Source organism: Mya arenaria, chromosome 7 (assembly GCF_026914265.1).
Source record: "Mya arenaria isolate MELC-2E11 chromosome 7, ASM2691426v1".
NCBI classification, from domain to species: Eukaryota; Metazoa; Mollusca; class Bivalvia; order Myida; family Myidae; genus Mya; species Mya arenaria.
In genome coordinates this window covers 9,119,900-9,137,763 of record NC_069128.1, presented here as the reverse complement: position 1 = coordinate 9,137,763, position 17,864 = coordinate 9,119,900, and the positions used below count along the sequence as shown (strand labels likewise).

Here is a 17,864-nt window from a genome sequence, read left to right as displayed (position 1 = left end):
CTGATTGGGGAATAATTCTTTTTTAAAAGCCAATACTTTTGTCCCAAAACAGCCTTTTTTCTGGGATTTTTGAGACACAATTTTTGCATCAAAATTAGACCAATGTATGACTAAATTCATTATTTTCTCGAAAGAAACACTCTAGACTTACCTATCCTCTTGTCCAGTTGAACGATCTGAGGAGTGACTACTAGCTGAATCACCAGAGTTGACCCTCTGTCGGATCCTCTCCGATGGTCTCTCCCCAGGTGGGCCCCTCTCTGTGGGGGTGGGGCCTCGATCAACTGGACTTCTGTCTATCGGGGCCTCCAAAGAATGTCTGGCCCCAGCTGCCCGGTCACTGAGGCTACAAACAGAAAAGATGTTTCATTAGAGAGGGTTGGGTTACAAGAAACAAACAAAACAGCCCTGATTAAAGCCTCTAAGAAATGTCTGAACTCAGCTGTCTAGTCATTAGAAGGCTTAAAACAGAAATGAGGATATGGTGTTATGCATTAGGAGTGAGGTAAAAGCCTAAAATCTAAATAAGGTAATGCGCTCATTCAGAAAAATTCAACAAGGGCACCGTAGAGAGAACATAATGCTCATCTTCGTTTTTTTCCACTCAAAAAGGGACATAACCATTGCAGGGATGTGATTGACCTGGCAGCTGGAGGGCTGAAACCATTTCGGCCATGGGTTCTTGGGGCACATTTGGGGCCAAAAGCAGACTGCCGTAGAACAACTTTTTTTTTAGAAGCTCTTTCGAGGGTTCTTCTGACTTTAAATTTGAAGCAAACTGGGAGATCAACTCTAACAACCAAAAGCACACTAGTAACATTTTTAATCAGCTGAAAAAAAAAAAAAAATCATTTTTAAAAAAAAAAATATATATATATTTTTTTTTATTTTTTTTATGGGGGGGGGGGGGGTCCCTGGAGCAATTAGATCCGCGGACAAATCACATCCCTGCATTGTTAAGCCAGAGTTATGGACCTTGCTATACAATAGGGTATTGTCACTCTGGCAACAAGAGTACCAAGATTATTTGAATTTTATGAATGTTTTTGAGTCATAATGGTCATGGTTTTTTCAATAAGTGTCGAAGACAAAGTCACCACGACTGCATCAAAATATCATCAAAGCATCATTTGCAAAAAAATCATTTTCATCAAAGCACACACAAGCAAAAAAAATGCCTGTATTCAAAATAAGGTAGGTCTATAATAAATTCCATCAGGAAAATGAGAAGAAGTGATACAAAACAGTCAAAATATATTATTTTTAATAGACATCAAGCAATTTATGTGATGGTTTTCCTTTAAAATGAAAACCTATAAAAAAGAGGTTATTTACACTTGCATTAAAAGAAACAACAATACTGATATTTGTAATGAAACTTAATTATAAAAGAAAATGTAGCCACTGATCATTCTTCCAGGGTTTAAAACTGAGAACAACATGGTAAAAATATAAAGCATTTCTCAGCAAAAATGCACCTGCGTAATTCCAAGCAAGTCTTTTTTGCATAAAAAGTCAGATGAAATTAATCAAACCTAAAGCTATAAATAGAATGCATGAAATGAGCAACAGGTACCTGGTTAAAATAAGAAATGCAAATAAACAACAGAAGCAAAAAGTATTAAAAATAAAAAATGCCGACTTAAAATAAACTGTTGAAAGATAGTATGAGAAAAATGCAGATACCATGATGGCATTTGTCCCATGATGAGTGATCATATCCAGTTTATGCCCACAAATATAATAACTCCCAGTGTATTTGCTACTAATGAAGCACAGCAACTTTATGGGAGATGTGACTTCTTGGAGTGACTAATTTTTGGTAGAGGGGCGTTCAAAAAGTGACTGTTATTTTCATGAGAAGTTTTTTCCACATAGAACAAAATGCCTGGGATACTGCTGCAATTACTGAAGTGATAAAACCCTGCAATGTCACAACCATTGTTAATTTCAGTTTTTCATGCTCTGTCCGCGCCCATTGGATGCATTATGGCTTGACCCCACCGTAAAGCCATAACGACTCTGTTTAAATGCCATATTAGTGACATGAGATAGAAGTGACAACCATTTGCAGTCAAATCCAGACATTGGAGTAGAATTGAAGAAACAGAGTGAGATACAAGAGATCTGGGTGTGATAACCTAGCTCTTTGCAAAGAGACGTTGGTTCTTTAACATGCTCAGTGTAAAGCACCAATACACAGGATACAACTTTCCTGGGTTGAACCAATACCAAGTACACCATTTGCAGTAATACCCTTGAAGTGCCAAGCACTAGGCAAGGAAGTTACTGGCACCATATTTCAGTTTGACGGAGCCAATATTTGAACCCCCAACTTTCTGCACCTGAAGCGAATGCTCTACCACTGAGCTATCGGGGCAGTAGTGTCATAACCTCAGACTGGACTAGCATATATATATATATATATCTTCCTGAGGTTTTAGATGACTGCATATTGAACAAACCCAGTCAGCTTAAGTGTTGGGGAATTTTTAGAAACACATTAAAAACTTGTCCAATCTCTGAGTCTGTGGCACAGAGTCTGCCTTTCTTTACCTTTGTTCATTATAGCATCCATCATTCATATAAATCTTTAGTTACAAATGCAACAAACAGCATTATAAATTTTATTAGCACCCCTCATTTCCAAGATTTTGGCTGCTCAAGGGATTCGGAAATTCACTAAATCCTTTGATCCAAAGAAATACATCACCAATGAACAAAGAAAAGGTAGGATCTAAACTTGATTCCAATTAATCATAGTTTTTTACTTATTCGAAAAAACCCAAGATCAACTTTTTAACGGCCCTCATTTCCAAGAACTTGAGCACCTCAAGGCACTGAGGAATGTTTGGATCTAAAGGAATACATCACTGGGTAAGATAAGACAGGAATCAGTTGTCATTGCAGATACATCAACACGTAGGTTCATTCAACATTGGAGCCTTCAGTCTAGTCAAGCTACCAGACTTGTTTACCAAATATAAAGGCAAAAATGTAAAACCAGTCTATTTTATTGTTTTGAACTCAGATTCACTTTTACCTGGAAATTTGAAAGTTTACTAAGTGGCTTTTTTAAACTTAAATTGATCTTAGATCATAGAATTGGACATGAGTTGCTCTTAAGTGAGGATCAACCTCACTGATCAACTATAACATTGCATCCAATGTCGAGGTCAAACAAGTTTGTGAAAAAATCATTCCTTTGAACAGTACTGGATCAGGGGTGAATCCTGAATTTGACATGAGAGGACTTAGGGACATAACCATTTGACTTTGGCCCCTCCCTCAGGACCAGAATTTATGGATCTGCTAGTGTGGATACCCAACCATATGATAATCTGTACAAGACTGAAATCTGTTCCATGCTGGATTGCTTGTGAACAAATGAGTGTTCCAAGTTTCATGAGCACGAAGTCATCTTGATTTGTAATGGAGTTAATGCTAAGTTTAATTCTTTTGCCCAATACCACTGCAGTCATCCAAAATAGACTTTGGGTGAACAAGCCCTAATTTGACACTAGTGCTTGGCATCAACATTCTTAACACTGCTATATAAAATCCAAAATTTGAGCAAACCCGGAAAGCATTGTGCTAATTTCGACCACTTGTAACCACTTCCAGCAATGACAACATTATATAATTATATAATTATTAATGCAAAGCGTATAAGACAGAATCTCAACAAAAACCATTAAAAACAATGAAAAATCCTATAGATACATCTACAACACCAGGCTATTATTCAGTATGTAATTTTATTGCAGGTTTAAATCTCTCATTTATTATCATTTGAAGGAATCTTCAAAGACTGATTATTTCCAGAAAATAGATTGTGTATCTTGTGGTGCTTGCTTGGAATTCCAGGGTTAATATTTCAAAGCTTAAAAACAGCAGTGGGTCATAAATAACATAATGATGTGATTTTTTGCATCTATAATACAGAATATTGAAGTTAACATTGTAAGACTTATTACAATTATTCATCTTTTGAGGTCAATTAATAGGGTTTAAGCCAGATTTCCAAAAGAACAGGGTGCTGCAGAACAAGAGCTGTCACAGAGACAGCGCGTTCGACTATTCCGCCACTTTTCGTTGTATGGATTGAAAAGTTTTGGTGAAACATGCATGGATCACTGTTAGATTAGATTTCAATGCAATACGTAATGTGCTGAGATATTTACATAAATTTAATGGAAAATATTTGAGGTGGTACGCAAACTTTAATGTAAATTCTAAGTCGGAAAAGGGACATATTTTGTCAAAATGCTTGATAGAGTTACCTCTTCCTGTGTACAGGTTGGGGGCATGATGGTGAACAAGTGTGCAAAGATTCAAAGCCAGATGTCAATAGACTTTGAAAATATTTGAGGTGGTACGCAAACTTTAACATAAATTCTAAGTTGAAAAAGGGCATAATTTTGTCAAAATGCTTGATAGAGTTACCTCCTCCTGTGTACAGGGTGGGGGCATGATGTTGAACAAGTGTGCAAAGTTTCAAAGCCATATGTCAATATTTGAGGTGGTACACAAACCCTTACAAAAACTTAAACGTAAGTGGTTACGCTCGGGTGACTATGATAGCTCTCCTTATTCTTCGAATAGTCGAGCTGAAAAGGACATCATGGTGCTACGGGGGAAAAGGGAGAAAAGGGCGGCATTGAAGAATTTGAACATTATGAATTTCACCAAAAATACTAGGAATTGTGCTTAATTGACATAATAGTAGAATTCAACTGCCAAATATGTCAAATTTGTATGAAATTATAATAATATTTTCAGCTTGAATAAAAAACGAAAGGATCTTTTTATTATCTTGCATTTAATTCCATGGAGGCAGGAGGGTACACAAAGTCATACTGGCCTCATTGTGAGGGTAGTAAGGTGTCACCAAAAAAGGACAGGGTGGAGTAACCTTCCATAAGTCCACAGCATGTCAGGATCATTCATTGTTAGCCCATTCTCTATATTGCCTATGGAGCAATCTTCCAAGAATGATAAGGTACCACTCACTGCCAGTAGTGCCTCAATTGCTTCACATTTGGGTGTTGTCAATCATAACATGTGTACCAAGTTTCATTTGAAAATCTTGAAGTGTTTTTGAGGGATTGCCTAAGGTTAACATAAACAGGATGGCATTATTTTCTTCAAGGTCAAGTTTGACAATAAACAAGGGCCATAACTCAAGTTACTTATCAAATCTATTTGGCATGTTATCAAAGGTGTAATGGATATTATGCCCATAATCATTGTAACCATGTCTGATATATTAAGTTTTGTTGAAATCTAGACAATTTTATAATAGAGCAGATAAGTCTTAAGAACAACACGAGCCCTATTGACTGCTCCCTAGCCATGGGGTGTTCTGAACAATATGTCCCAATATGTCCTTATTTCAAAGGGGTTAAAAGGTGGGCAACAAAATTTAAAGCACAATGTTACCAGGCCTTCAAGTGCAAAGCAATAACAGATCAAATATTCCTGCAGAATACCTTCATGACTCCATATTGACAGCTCAGAAATCCTGGCCAGGGAATGTATCTACCTTACCATGCCTTACATCAGGTTGTGTATGTACAACAACATAACATCATGGAACACAGCCAACTTGCTATCTCTTACATGTTCATGTGTTGCCAGTTCTTAGAACTTCTTCCATCATGATTCGGAACATAACCATAGCTTAGAAACAGTAAAGCCAGGAGAGATTTTAAGTAATTTTACTAACCATGATGCATTGCTTCATGCAATGCCAATTTCTGAACAAGAGCCCCTCCGTGTAATGCCAATGCTTGTCTATACTTGTCAGTTGGTCATAAGAGGCGTGAGAGGCAGGCTGTGTAAAATGGGCAAACAAAACCCACTAGAACACCATGGAGTGAACACCAATGCCTGTTTATTGTTGTTTTTTCATTCATAAATATTGAAGCTAGAGTTATGGGCCTTGCTGTGCATATGTGTGGTAGTTTTAGCTTTATTTATTTTCACAATGATTGTGAAGAAAGTTAGATTAACTTTTACTATTAAGTCACTCTCGTTGGCACGATGTTGTGCAAAAGTGTGGTCTTGCATTGTGAGGGAAACCAGAAAACCTGGAGAAAACCCACTTGTCTAGCTTGGTGACCACCAACCAAACTCACATGCGCCCAGGCTGGGAATCGAACCCAGGTTGCCTTGGTAAGAAGCAATTGCACTAACCGGACATGTGTGTGTTGTCTCTGGTGACATAACTTTACCAAGTTTCATTTGAATATCCTCAACAGTTGTTGGGCTTATAATGGTCAAGATTTATCTTTCACACAATGATGATGATGATGAAGCTACCATTTCTTTGAAAAAAGGATTGAGCTAAAGATCACTTTTTGCCCTTAAAGGGACTGTACACCAGATTGGCACCAAAAAAAGTTTTTTTCTGTAACCAATCTCAGGACAATTATTAAATAAAATGTTTTACTCTTTAATATCATCGAGTCGGAGACCGGGTTCGAACCGCTGTCGCCAAAATTGCAGTCCAGAGTCGTATCCACTGTGCTACAAAGGCTTACATTAGACGGTTGGAATATTTAAGCTATATATCTAACTTGGTAATATCACATGAAAATATCGACTTATTAAAAGCCAATCACGTATAACGAATGAATTCTACTATGTAGACATACCTAGTAATCTTTTTTAATGGAAAATACGAAAAAACTGCGAAAAATAAAGTTATCGTAAACTATGTGGTATTTTAGTTAGTATGTTTCAATGCATTGTACACATCGATATCAAGTTTATGTCAGTTTTCGACAATTTTCTTTTTTTCCGCTATTTCATCATTCAGAGTTCAGCCGCTTTAAGATGGCCCAAAAGAAAATTCAGTGATACAGAAAGAAGACATTACAACAGGACCAGGATGATGCCTGGAATTTGTCTTTTTAGGGTATTTGAAGAGTAAAATCATTGTATGGGGGCATTCAGCTTTTACTTTGCATAATTTTCATTTTTCGACAGGCCCAACTTAGAGGAGTTGCACTTCAAGATTTGGTTTGCTTAGACTGTATTTTTTAAGAAAGAAGATCATTAGACAATTTAACCCAAGCAGCATAGCAAAAACAGCTTTCCTCTGAGTGCTTATGGTGCAGGCTATTCACATTTTGATCTTGAACAATGAGAACAAAATATTTACCTGCAAATAATGAACATACACCCACCTACTCTAGCCCTCAATTAATACAGGTAAAATAACAACAAACCTTACATTAACATAAGAAATCTGTGTGTTGTTATTATTACAGTGTTGTCTGACAAATTACACACAGCAAAATAAAGATTCTGAGCAAAATCATAAACATGTTTCCTGGTAGAAAACAACAAAATATCAAACATATGTCACCGACCATTTCAGAGTTTAGATCAAAGGGAAACAACTCTTATCAAATGGTGTATAGGTGAATACAGCATTATTGCCCCTGCTAGTTTCATGCTAAGTATAGTTTTTGGAACCATATTTTTGTGGCTTGGTGATGACTGCTTCTACTCTAAAAAAAGATATTTGCATAACTAGAAAGTGACTTTGTTTCACTATTCAACTATTTTTTAATCTTTCCAATGTGCAAAGATATCATCTAGAGGCCATTGTGTCTGAATTTATTATCAGTTTCATTTTAGTCATATAAATTCCTATCTTGGTTCAAAATATTCTAGCAAGAATAAACCACGACTTACTTGTCACATGGCACACATTATTACAATTCAAATACCAGCAAACTGTTGTAAATTGTTATTCTATTCTGGTGATAAACATCAGCGTATAAAAATTGACAGGCAGATTTTTTAGCTGTATATGTTAACACAACCAGGTGACCAGAGCTCTTAACATTATGACTTTTATACTTTGTTAATTTATACATTTAAAATGTGGATAGATTATGACAAAATTAAAGATTAAAATGATAATACTTTGATGGACCAGCATCTTCAGATCATGCAAAATATTGTAGAAATAAAAAGTTGTTCCAGTACCTTCTAGCAGGGGATCTGCGAGTTGTGACATCATCAATATTTGTGCTCCTGTCATAGCTTCTTCCGATGACATCATGGGTTTTTGTGCTCACATCTGGAGATCTGGTGTAATGGACCCCAAACTCAAATGGCGCTACATCACCAGGTTTGTCAAATTTATCACGGTCAAAAAACCTGAAAGTAAACGAGCAGAGACTAATTTGATGGTACAACTAATTTGATGATACGACTAAGAGCTCTTAAAATAGCTAGAAGCTATAATGTCTGTTTGTTTTTCTCAGTTAAAGAAGGGTACATGATTTGTAAAAAGCCTTGCTTAATCACACATCTTTATTGTGTCTGGCAACATGACTGTACCAAGTTTCATTGGAATATGTACCATTGAGCTATGGCCAAGGTTAAATGTTTTGCACAATGATGCGGATGAGGCCGCCTAAGAAGCAGAGATTGCTTATGTACAGTAGTCTCCACAAGAAGAGTGTCACTAGGAGTATGCCAACCCTCATCTCTTATTTAAATGAGGTAAAAGGGGCATAACTCCAACACAATTATTTAAGCTAGGGTTATGAACGTTGCTATACAAGTTAATATCTCTGGCAGCATGTGTACCAAGTTTCATTTAAATATCTTGAACAGTTTTTTTTTTAAATATGGCCATGGTTCAAGTTTTCTCACACTGATGCCTACAGCAGCACCACCATGGCTACCACAATACCTTAAATAAAAGTTTACTTCCTACTGACACAGGGCTAAAAACAGAGATGATTTAGTGTCTGCTAGTAACATCATTACATTATTGTTTACTTAATTAATGACATTGTAACTCCGTGTGGAGTTTGACATTTTTACCTGGGACTTGATGTTGTGATGTCATAGTTTCTGTTGGTGATGGCATGTACTTTGAAATGCTTACCTGGACATGATGATGTGTTGTCATAGTTTCTGTTGGTGATGTCATAACTCCTTGTGTGCTTTGACATGCTTACCTGGGACATGATGATATGTTGTCATAGTTTCTGTTGGTGATGTCATAACTCCTTGTGTGCTTTGACATGCTTACCTGGGACTAGATGTTGTGTTGTCATAGTTTCTGTTGGTGATGTCATAACTCCTTGTGTACTTTGACATGCTACCAGCATCAGGGTAAAGGTCAGGGTTTCTCAGTGATGGGTAGGAGGCATAAGGGTCCCTTGAGTAGTCTGAAAATCAGAAAAATTGTTTGGATTTTACAATTTATTTTCCAAGCAAATTCCATGAAGTGTATAGCACTTCTTCATTTGCCCACTGTATGTAGTCACTGCAGATTATTTTCAAATGATGGAAACTTCTGTTTTCAGTTCATCAATGTAAACACTGATTACAGCCCTTTGTTATTTAAGGTATGTTCATTTTTGGGGGGCTGAATATATCATCATCTCCCATAGGCAGAATAAATCTTATAATATAAATCCTCCTAACTTCCCCTCCAGGGAGACGAGGTAATAAATGTACGGAAACTATCAGTGTAATCAGTTTACCCATCAATGCCAAGAGTACACTGCAGAAAGTTGTGTAAACACATTTATTACACATGCACCAAGCACAATTCCAGTATTTTACTGATAAGCACCCTGTGATGTCTGCTTGTTGGATATGATATCGGAGCGCACTGGAAGTTTTTCTGAATATCCCAGACTGCACAAATTAACAAGAGATGAAAATGTTATTAATCAATTACCTATTAATTTGATATAGTTTTCTTCCAATGATAAAATCACCTCCTATGACATTTTTAAAATTACATGGGTACAAATTTATTAAATACTAAGAGTTTCCCAGGACTATATCTCCAACATCCAGGTTCTCCATCACATCATCTAAAGTTCATTTCAAATGTGATTGTCAGTCATTTTCAAACTAAGTTCATTAAATTGTTATGTTATGTTCACTAGAAATAAACGTGAGTGTCAACAGTTCAAAAAAATAAGGTAAACAGTTTAGATTACAACTTATAGGTAGAAGGTCAAGGTCAACAGTTTCAATTGCTCTTATGGTTAAAAAGTCAAGGTCAACAATTTAGATACCAAGTTAGAAGTAAAAGGTCAACATAAACAGCTTGGATTGCACTTCATTGTAAATTGCCAAGTTTAACAGTTTCAAATAGACTAAGAGGTAAAATATCAACAGGATGGATTACAACTTAGAGGAAAATGCTAAAGGTCAACAGTTTGGATTGTACTTAATGGTAAATGGTCAGGGTCAACAGTTTGGATTGTACTTAATGGTAAATGGTCAGGGTCAACAGTTTGGATTACACATTGAGGTAAAATGATCAAGGTCAACAGTTTGGATTGCATTTAGAGGTAAATGGTCAGGGTCAACAGTTTGGACAGCACATAGAGGTAAGCGCTCAATGTCAACAGTTTGGACAGCACTTTCAGGTAAGCGCTCAAGGTCAACAGTTTGGATTGCACATAATGGTAAATGGTCAAGGTCAACAGTTTGGATAACACTTAGAGATAAATGGTCAAGGTCAACAACCTGGACTGCATTTGAAGGTCAAGGTTAACAATTTGAATACACTTAAATGGAAAAAGGCTGTCATGGTCAACAGGATATTGCAGTGAATGGTAAAGGTCAATGGTCAAGGTCAACAGTTTTGATAACACTTATAGAACCATTTATTTATATATATATAGTTCAGTGGTATCATAAAAATATTTAATCAAAACATGAAGATGTATAAATAAATCCTTTAACAGTTGATAATAGACACAATGACAAAATATAATGTCAGCACAATGAAATTTAATCTGATTTCATACAAACCAGCTGAGCCCATATTCTACAAAACTATTTCTTAGAAATTCATATACCTCATTCATTTTGACATTTCTCCAATTTCCTTGTGGTTTTATTTTTCAGGTATAAATCTTAAAACCAGACACCAAACTACTCAGTGCTGACAGCCTTTCATAACAGGGGAATTATTGCTATTCTATTAGTGTTGAACTGAATGCTGGTTTGTTGTACAGAATAAACATAATGTGTGCACAGTCGGGTTAATGGAAGGCACATCATAATCAAACCTATGTGAATGAATCCTGCATTCCAAGAGTGCTGGGGAGGGACTGCCAAAGCCCATCTGTTATTTTACAGTTGAAAAAGGGGCATAACTTTTAAATCCAGAGTTAGAGGCCTAGCTAAACACGCATGCGTATTGTATGTCACAACATATGTACCAAGTTCCAAAATTTGAATATTTTGAACAATTTTTGAGTAATGGCCTAAAAAGTTTTAGCCTAACAACAACGCCTTTGTGAACAACACCAAGGCAATACCTTAAACAGACAACCAGGGGCTTAGCTGACTGTACACATATACGCAGATCTAGGCGTTATGAAATTTTGACAAGTAAAAAATTTTGTTGACCAAAAACCCTGTATTTGAAATATAAACCGAAGGGGACCCACAAGGCTTTAATATGCGTATCCCCAAATTGGCCTTAGCTACGAGCAGTTGAACTGCCTCAAAAAACTAAAGAAATGGACCAGCTACTACTTATTCTACTTGAAATTCTCTTTTTTTAATCTAAAATTTAACCAAATTCATTTCAACTTGCCATTTGAATCCATTTTGGCCAGCAGCTGGTTCTTATTAAGTACACTGGATACCACAGATAATTATGTAACACATATTTTCCCATTTATAAGAAATTTCTGATACTCAGTGATCATATCTGAGAGCATTCACAAAGGAGGCTCTGTCTAAGAACTGGGTTTTATATCTGTATAATCACTAGTCTTACTTTTCCTGGAAGAGATAGGTGATAATAATGTTCAGGAAAATCAATTATGTGCCATAACTTTAAATATTTTGTTTCTTGTTTTAAAGATTGATTTGTTATCAATTAGGACTACAATATGAGGCTCAGAAACTGTGAACATAAAAATAATCACTGCATATGAATCCTACCAAAAGTAATAATACACCACAGGTGAACAAAATGTTTTTGTGAATATGTATGTTATAACAACAATGTTGGGTTACTCTCATTTTCACAATGTTATGCGAAAGTGTGGTCTTGTGCTGTTGGGGGAACCACTACCTGAAGGAGACCCACTAGTCTACTTTGGTCACCACAAACCAATATAAATCAGATAAGGTTTAAGTCACCAAAGCAGATATAAATCAGATAAGGTTTAAGTCACCAAAGCAGATATAAATCAGATAAGGTTTAAGTCACCAAAGCAGATATAAATCAGATAAGGTTTAAGTCACCAAAGCAGATATAAATCAGATAAGGTTTAAGTCACCAAAGCAGATATAAATCAGATAAGGTTTAAGTCACCAAAGCAGATTTAAATCAGATAAGGTTCAAGTTCAAGGTCATGGCCAACCTCCATACCAAGTTTGAAGATTTTGAATGTAGGGCCAAACATACTCTAGTTATCAAGCATACAAGTTTTTTGGTGTTCAAATACACTGACCGTGACCTTTGACCTACAAATCAAAAGGGGTAATATGCAGGCCATGACAAACCTTCCTACCAAGTATGAAGACCATAGGCCAATTTTTAGCATACTTTTGTTATCAATAAGAGAAGCTTTTTGTGTTCAAGGTCATCATGACAATGACCTTTGACATACTGATGACAAAATCAATAAGGGTCATTTGCAGGTTATGACCAACCTTCATACTAAGGACTGCATGGCCAAGCATACTGAGACTATTCATCAACCAGTAAAGGTTTTTGTCCAGTGACCTACAAATCAATAAGGGTCATCTAAAAGTCAAGACAAACCTCCCTACCAAGTAAGTGACAGTAGGCCCAAGCGATCTCTAGTTATCAATCGGAAAAGGTTTGGTCTACAAACCAATATTCCTATTTGCATATATGACCTTAAAAAACAGTTGCCATAGTAACATTCTACCTTGGTAACTATGGAGATATTGGTCACTAAAGAGTGAGCTAAAGGTTGATTCAAATGGTCAATATGAATTTAAGTGTCAGATGGGATTAAACACACAATAACTTTTAACTTCAAAAATAGTCAACATAGACACAAGTTCTGTACCATGATTATATACATGGTGATAAAGGTCACTGTAGGCGGAGATTTAGTTTAAAAAGTTTCTAATATGTTTAGCACATAATAGTTAAGTCTTAAATCTCAATTTGTTACCATAACAACATACCATGTTGGTAACCATGATTATATCGGTCACTGTATGTGGAGCTAGTATAGCTTGAAAGGTCACTGCTGCCTGGGTAGCGAAGGTCACTGGGGTTTCTATGGCGACCTTGAAATAGACAGAGAGCAGTTGTTAAAATATGAAAATGTGAACACAAATTAACAAAATTGTTCTTTATTCTTAAGGTTGAGAATGAAGTCATGCATAGGGGGGAATAGAAGATGAACAAGGGGAGTTAATAAACACATTAAAAAATAGAGTGATAGGGCCTGCTAAACAACAGGATAAAGTCATAAATTAATGTATAGATATAATTTATATAAATATCTTTCTGACCTATGAAAAATATTATTACAAGTCGGCAAAGATTGCCATAACAGTAACATGAATTAAAAGTATACAGCATAAGTTGATGTTTCCAATGTGGCACAAATAAAAATAATGTTTGATTGAACGTTGTAACCCTCCTTCCTACCAATCCCCCACCCCCAACCCTCTTAGTCTCCCAGCACCTCAATCATTCATTACCCATATACATAACAAAAACAAGCAATCAACAACACCAATCTGACTGGTAACATACACAGTTCCTATGGAAACATAAAACAGTAGAAGAATATCGTTTTTATCACCAGAAGGCATGTTAAACATTTCCAACTCTTTCAATCACATTTCTTCAGAACTTTCTTCCCATTCTCAGACTGGTTTACATGAGTACTTCAATAAGAAGAAAGATAAAAGCACTTGGGGTTCTTAATGGTGGCCGAAGAAAAATGGCATAAAAGAAAAGAAACATTCTCTCATTTACAATGTACACAGTTTATATTTAGAAATGAGTTTTTTTATGAGGCATAGTTTATTACATCGAACAACAATAGACTCTTGTTTTATTACCTCATCAGGTCAAATGAATGTTTTCAAAAAACAAGAGAGCGGTAGAGTAAAAGTCAATGCTCGCCTAGTGTTATTTTCAAGTGAACAAGAGTATGTATACCTCAACAATTATTCAAGCTAAAGCTACAGGCCTCAATGTGCATTTCATTGCATGAGCATATTAACCCTTAGGCTGCTGATGGCGATTTTAAAGGCTTTGCAAACAGCTTGGAACCAGACCAGGCACCGAGTAACTCGGCGCCTGGTCAGGTTCCAAGCTGTTTGCCACTCAGTCAATATATCCCCAAAGTTTTAAGTAAATTGAAAGAAATTTAGAATAAAGCAGACGACATTTTTGAGCAGACGACAATTTACCCAGCATGCAAAGGGTTAATTGTCTCTGAAAGCCTGTGTAGTTTGTGTACCAAGTTTCATTTGAATATCTTGAACTGTCTAAAAAAATATGGCTCAAGATTTTGAATGCAATGACTGTTGCCATGCAACAGCACCTGCAAGAATATGAATATCTTGAACTGTCTAAAAAAATATGGCTCAAGATTTTGAATGCAATGACTGTTGCCATGCAACAGCACCTGCAAGAATATGAATATCTTGAACTGTCTAAAAAAATATGGCTCAAGATTTTGAATGCAATGACTGTTGCCATGCAACAGCACCTGCAAGAATACAACAATAACCTTGACCAGTGGTTGAAATAAGCACAAGCCCGCAAGCCCTGCACTGGTAAAATGTCTTCCGGGCTTGCTCAAATTCTGAAGTTTATATAGCAGGGCTTGTTCAAAAATATGATTCTATGCAATAGTATAAGAATTCGGGCTTGTTTATTTGAAAGTCTAATTTCAATGACTGCTTGACCCAGAATTTCTAAGTCGAATAATAAACAGCACAAGCTAAAAAATATTCTCACCAACTGTCCTTAATGATTCTTTATAATCATGATGATTTCTATTTCCAAAGATGGGAGAAAAACCTTCCATAGTTATTTCATGACTTCATGACCTCCAAAGTCAAAATATTTTTGAAAAAGCTTTTTTGCACCAATAAAAAGAACATACTGCCAAGGGGCATAATTTGATAATAATCTAAACTAGAGTGATCGACCATGGTACACATAAATAAAGAATGTTATATGAGCAATTTAGAGTTCATCATTCAAAATAGTTGAACCACTTTTAAGACATAGCCCTTGCTTTATGTTATTGCACTACTTCATAGCAGTGCTTAGTATAATAAACATTCTTTCGAAAAAACAGAAAAGTTTTTTGATACTCTAAGATTTCGAGGAACTAAACCTTTCAAAGCAATCAAAAACTCACTGGGATCCAACAGTTTTGGTTGAAACACTTATTTATATTTCAATTTTATTATTTTGTTTTCTCGATATAGCAAAAAAATATAATATGTTATAACATAAATCATTTTCTGTTATAACGCAATTTTATTCCAATACTTATGTTTTCTCGATAAAGCAAAAAAAAAAATCGTAATAACATAAATCATTTTCTGTTATAATGCAATTTTATTCCAATACTTTTCAAAATTAAAATAAGTGCTTCAAAGAAAAATAAATGTCGGTTACCGTCACTACAGGGGCTCTGTAACCATGGCAACCAATGCTGATGCTTTGCAAAAAAATGTGTTAAACTTAAATCAACAACCAAAATTGCAGTTTCATTTCATTGTTTTCTACATTTGATAACAAAGTTTTACAAACTACAAACATCTCAGCATTCATAAGGAAGATTCAACAAGTCAATCAGTCTATCTCTGTCTAAATTATTCATGGCAAACGGTCCATCAATTAGGACAATCACAAAGAAAAAAATGTGATTCATCATGGAGTAAGTTATAAAAAAACATGTGATGGTTGCAGTGCCTTAGAAAAAAATGAAACTTTTGACTTTTTTTTCTCATCTTCATAAATGATATAATTAGGCACCTAAAAAAGGGTTACATCCTTTTCTAAAACAGGTAGGGTAGGTAGGCTTTTTATTTTTTTATTATTTTTCTAAATAGGCTTTATATAAGGACATTATTTCAGCATTGGAGAATTATGTGTTAAAGTAATCTTCTGTTTAAAGCACTAATGGTTTTAAACTACACATTATAACCCGAACCAAGTGTATTTTTTAGGCCTTATAATTGTTTGGAAGATATTGCATTTCACAAAATTTACAGTTTATACTGCTAAATGTTATAGAAAGATGCACTTTCAATATTCTGCATGAACATGGCATAATGTTATGGGGATCTATTTTAAAAACAACAGTGTTACAAATAAAACCTTTCAAGTAAAACAAAAAAAAAAATTAAAAAAATCTGAATTCAACATTTGGACATTTCGAAATACAGTGTCATAACATTAACAAATAACATATATAATTATAAATTATGTATGATAATGTGAAGAAAATATATAAAAGAATTCAGAAGCTCAGGAAAGTTTTAAGCCTGGGTTAGAAATCGAGCCCGGGACTCCTTCCTTACAAATCAGAAGTTCTGTACCATCTCAACATCCCAATTGTTGTCTAATTAAAAAATAAAATGAACTGTGTATATGGTTAACAAGTTGAATTCCACAACCTTTCAATTCTTCTTTATCTCTATAAGAACCACCGAGGTTACATTTCACCATAAAGCTTACATTCCACCATTACAATAAATTATTGGAGTGTAACCAGCCATTGCCAGCCAGACAGTGTTCATCAGTACACAGGTGTTGTGGTTTTCCCAGGTAGGTAAGGCTTCTCTGTTGATGTTTTAATGGCTAATTGTGAGGAAATGTTACACACACAAGCTAATTTAGGAACGTTCAATGTATCACTATGCACTTCTTGTTGGCCGTAAAACAACACAACATGTTATTTGTTAGTCACTTTTGAATGACAATTCCAGAGAAAATAATAAAGCAAAGCAAGAATGGCCAAAGGTGAAACTAGTTATATTTTAAGCAAATATGAAATAAAAATGTTCTTTGAAAACAGGCACATAATTGTAAGAAAGAAAAGAGATAAATTGAAACTTCAGAAACATTCTTATGTTCACTCATCAGGGCTTGACGCTTATTCTAATACTTGGTTGCCCATCGGGCAACCACCTAGCCATTTTCACTTGCCCGAATGGATTTTTTACTTGCCCAATTTTTGGGGGCTCATTTTGTTGTTATTATAACAAACAGTTATACTTCACATCAAAACCCATTTCCAGATTCAACCTGCACATCAGGGCTTGCTGTATTTGAAATAAATCAGTTGTCATGAAATTTGTAACTAATAGCACATACATTCAAATTATTAAGGATGAAATAAAATTGAATTATAAGAACCAACAGTCAACCTCTTATTATCTTAGCCTTGTAATCTTACATTTATTTTGAAGTAAATTACAATTTATCGCAATGTAAAGTGAAATCGTAAAGTTCCAAAAACCGAGCATCCGAAAATTGGAGCAGTCCGAAAAATAGCCAAAATGACCATTCTCGCTGTGTCTGAGTCCAGGAAAATTGTTTCCCCAAGACTCGACCCAGCGTCATTTTCGTTTCTTTTTATAGCTGATCTTTTTCTCGGATGACTTAGCCTTTTTTCGTTTGAAACATTAAAAAACTTGACAGCGTCGACTGTCAAAACATCATTTGACGTTTCATGTACATTGTGAGGGCATTAACTGGAATGCTAGCTATATGGATTTGGTGCAGCTCACGCGATTGGCCAACGGATCTAGACGGAATTACTCGAGCTCTATCGGAAAATATTCTGCAGTCTTCGCCATCGTAGTTTCGAATGAAAATGTCA

At 35.5% G+C, this 17,864-nt stretch overlaps 1 protein-coding gene across 9 annotated transcripts in view; it reads right to left on the bottom strand.

Moving 5' to 3' along the window:
* The window catches only part of LOC128240559 (uncharacterized), a 140,577-nt gene that overhangs the window by 93,568 nt on the left and 29,145 nt on the right, over positions 1-17,864 (bottom strand). For 7 of the 9 annotated variants that reach the window (XM_052957229.1, XM_052957233.1, XM_052957230.1 and 4 more), the window contains exons 2-5: positions 13,183-13,287; positions 9,065-9,203; positions 8,005-8,178; positions 152-346 (exon numbers count right to left, since the gene is read on the bottom strand). In XM_052957229.1, coding sequence (XP_052813189.1) covers positions 152-346; positions 8,005-8,178; positions 9,065-9,203; positions 13,183-13,287 — 613 coding nt within the window. Of the gene's footprint in view, positions 1-151; positions 347-1,686; positions 1,790-8,004; positions 8,179-9,064; positions 9,204-13,182; positions 13,288-16,656; positions 16,724-17,864 lie in introns of those variants that run through there. The other 2 variants (XM_052957232.1, XM_052957238.1) reach the window with 2 other exon arrangements.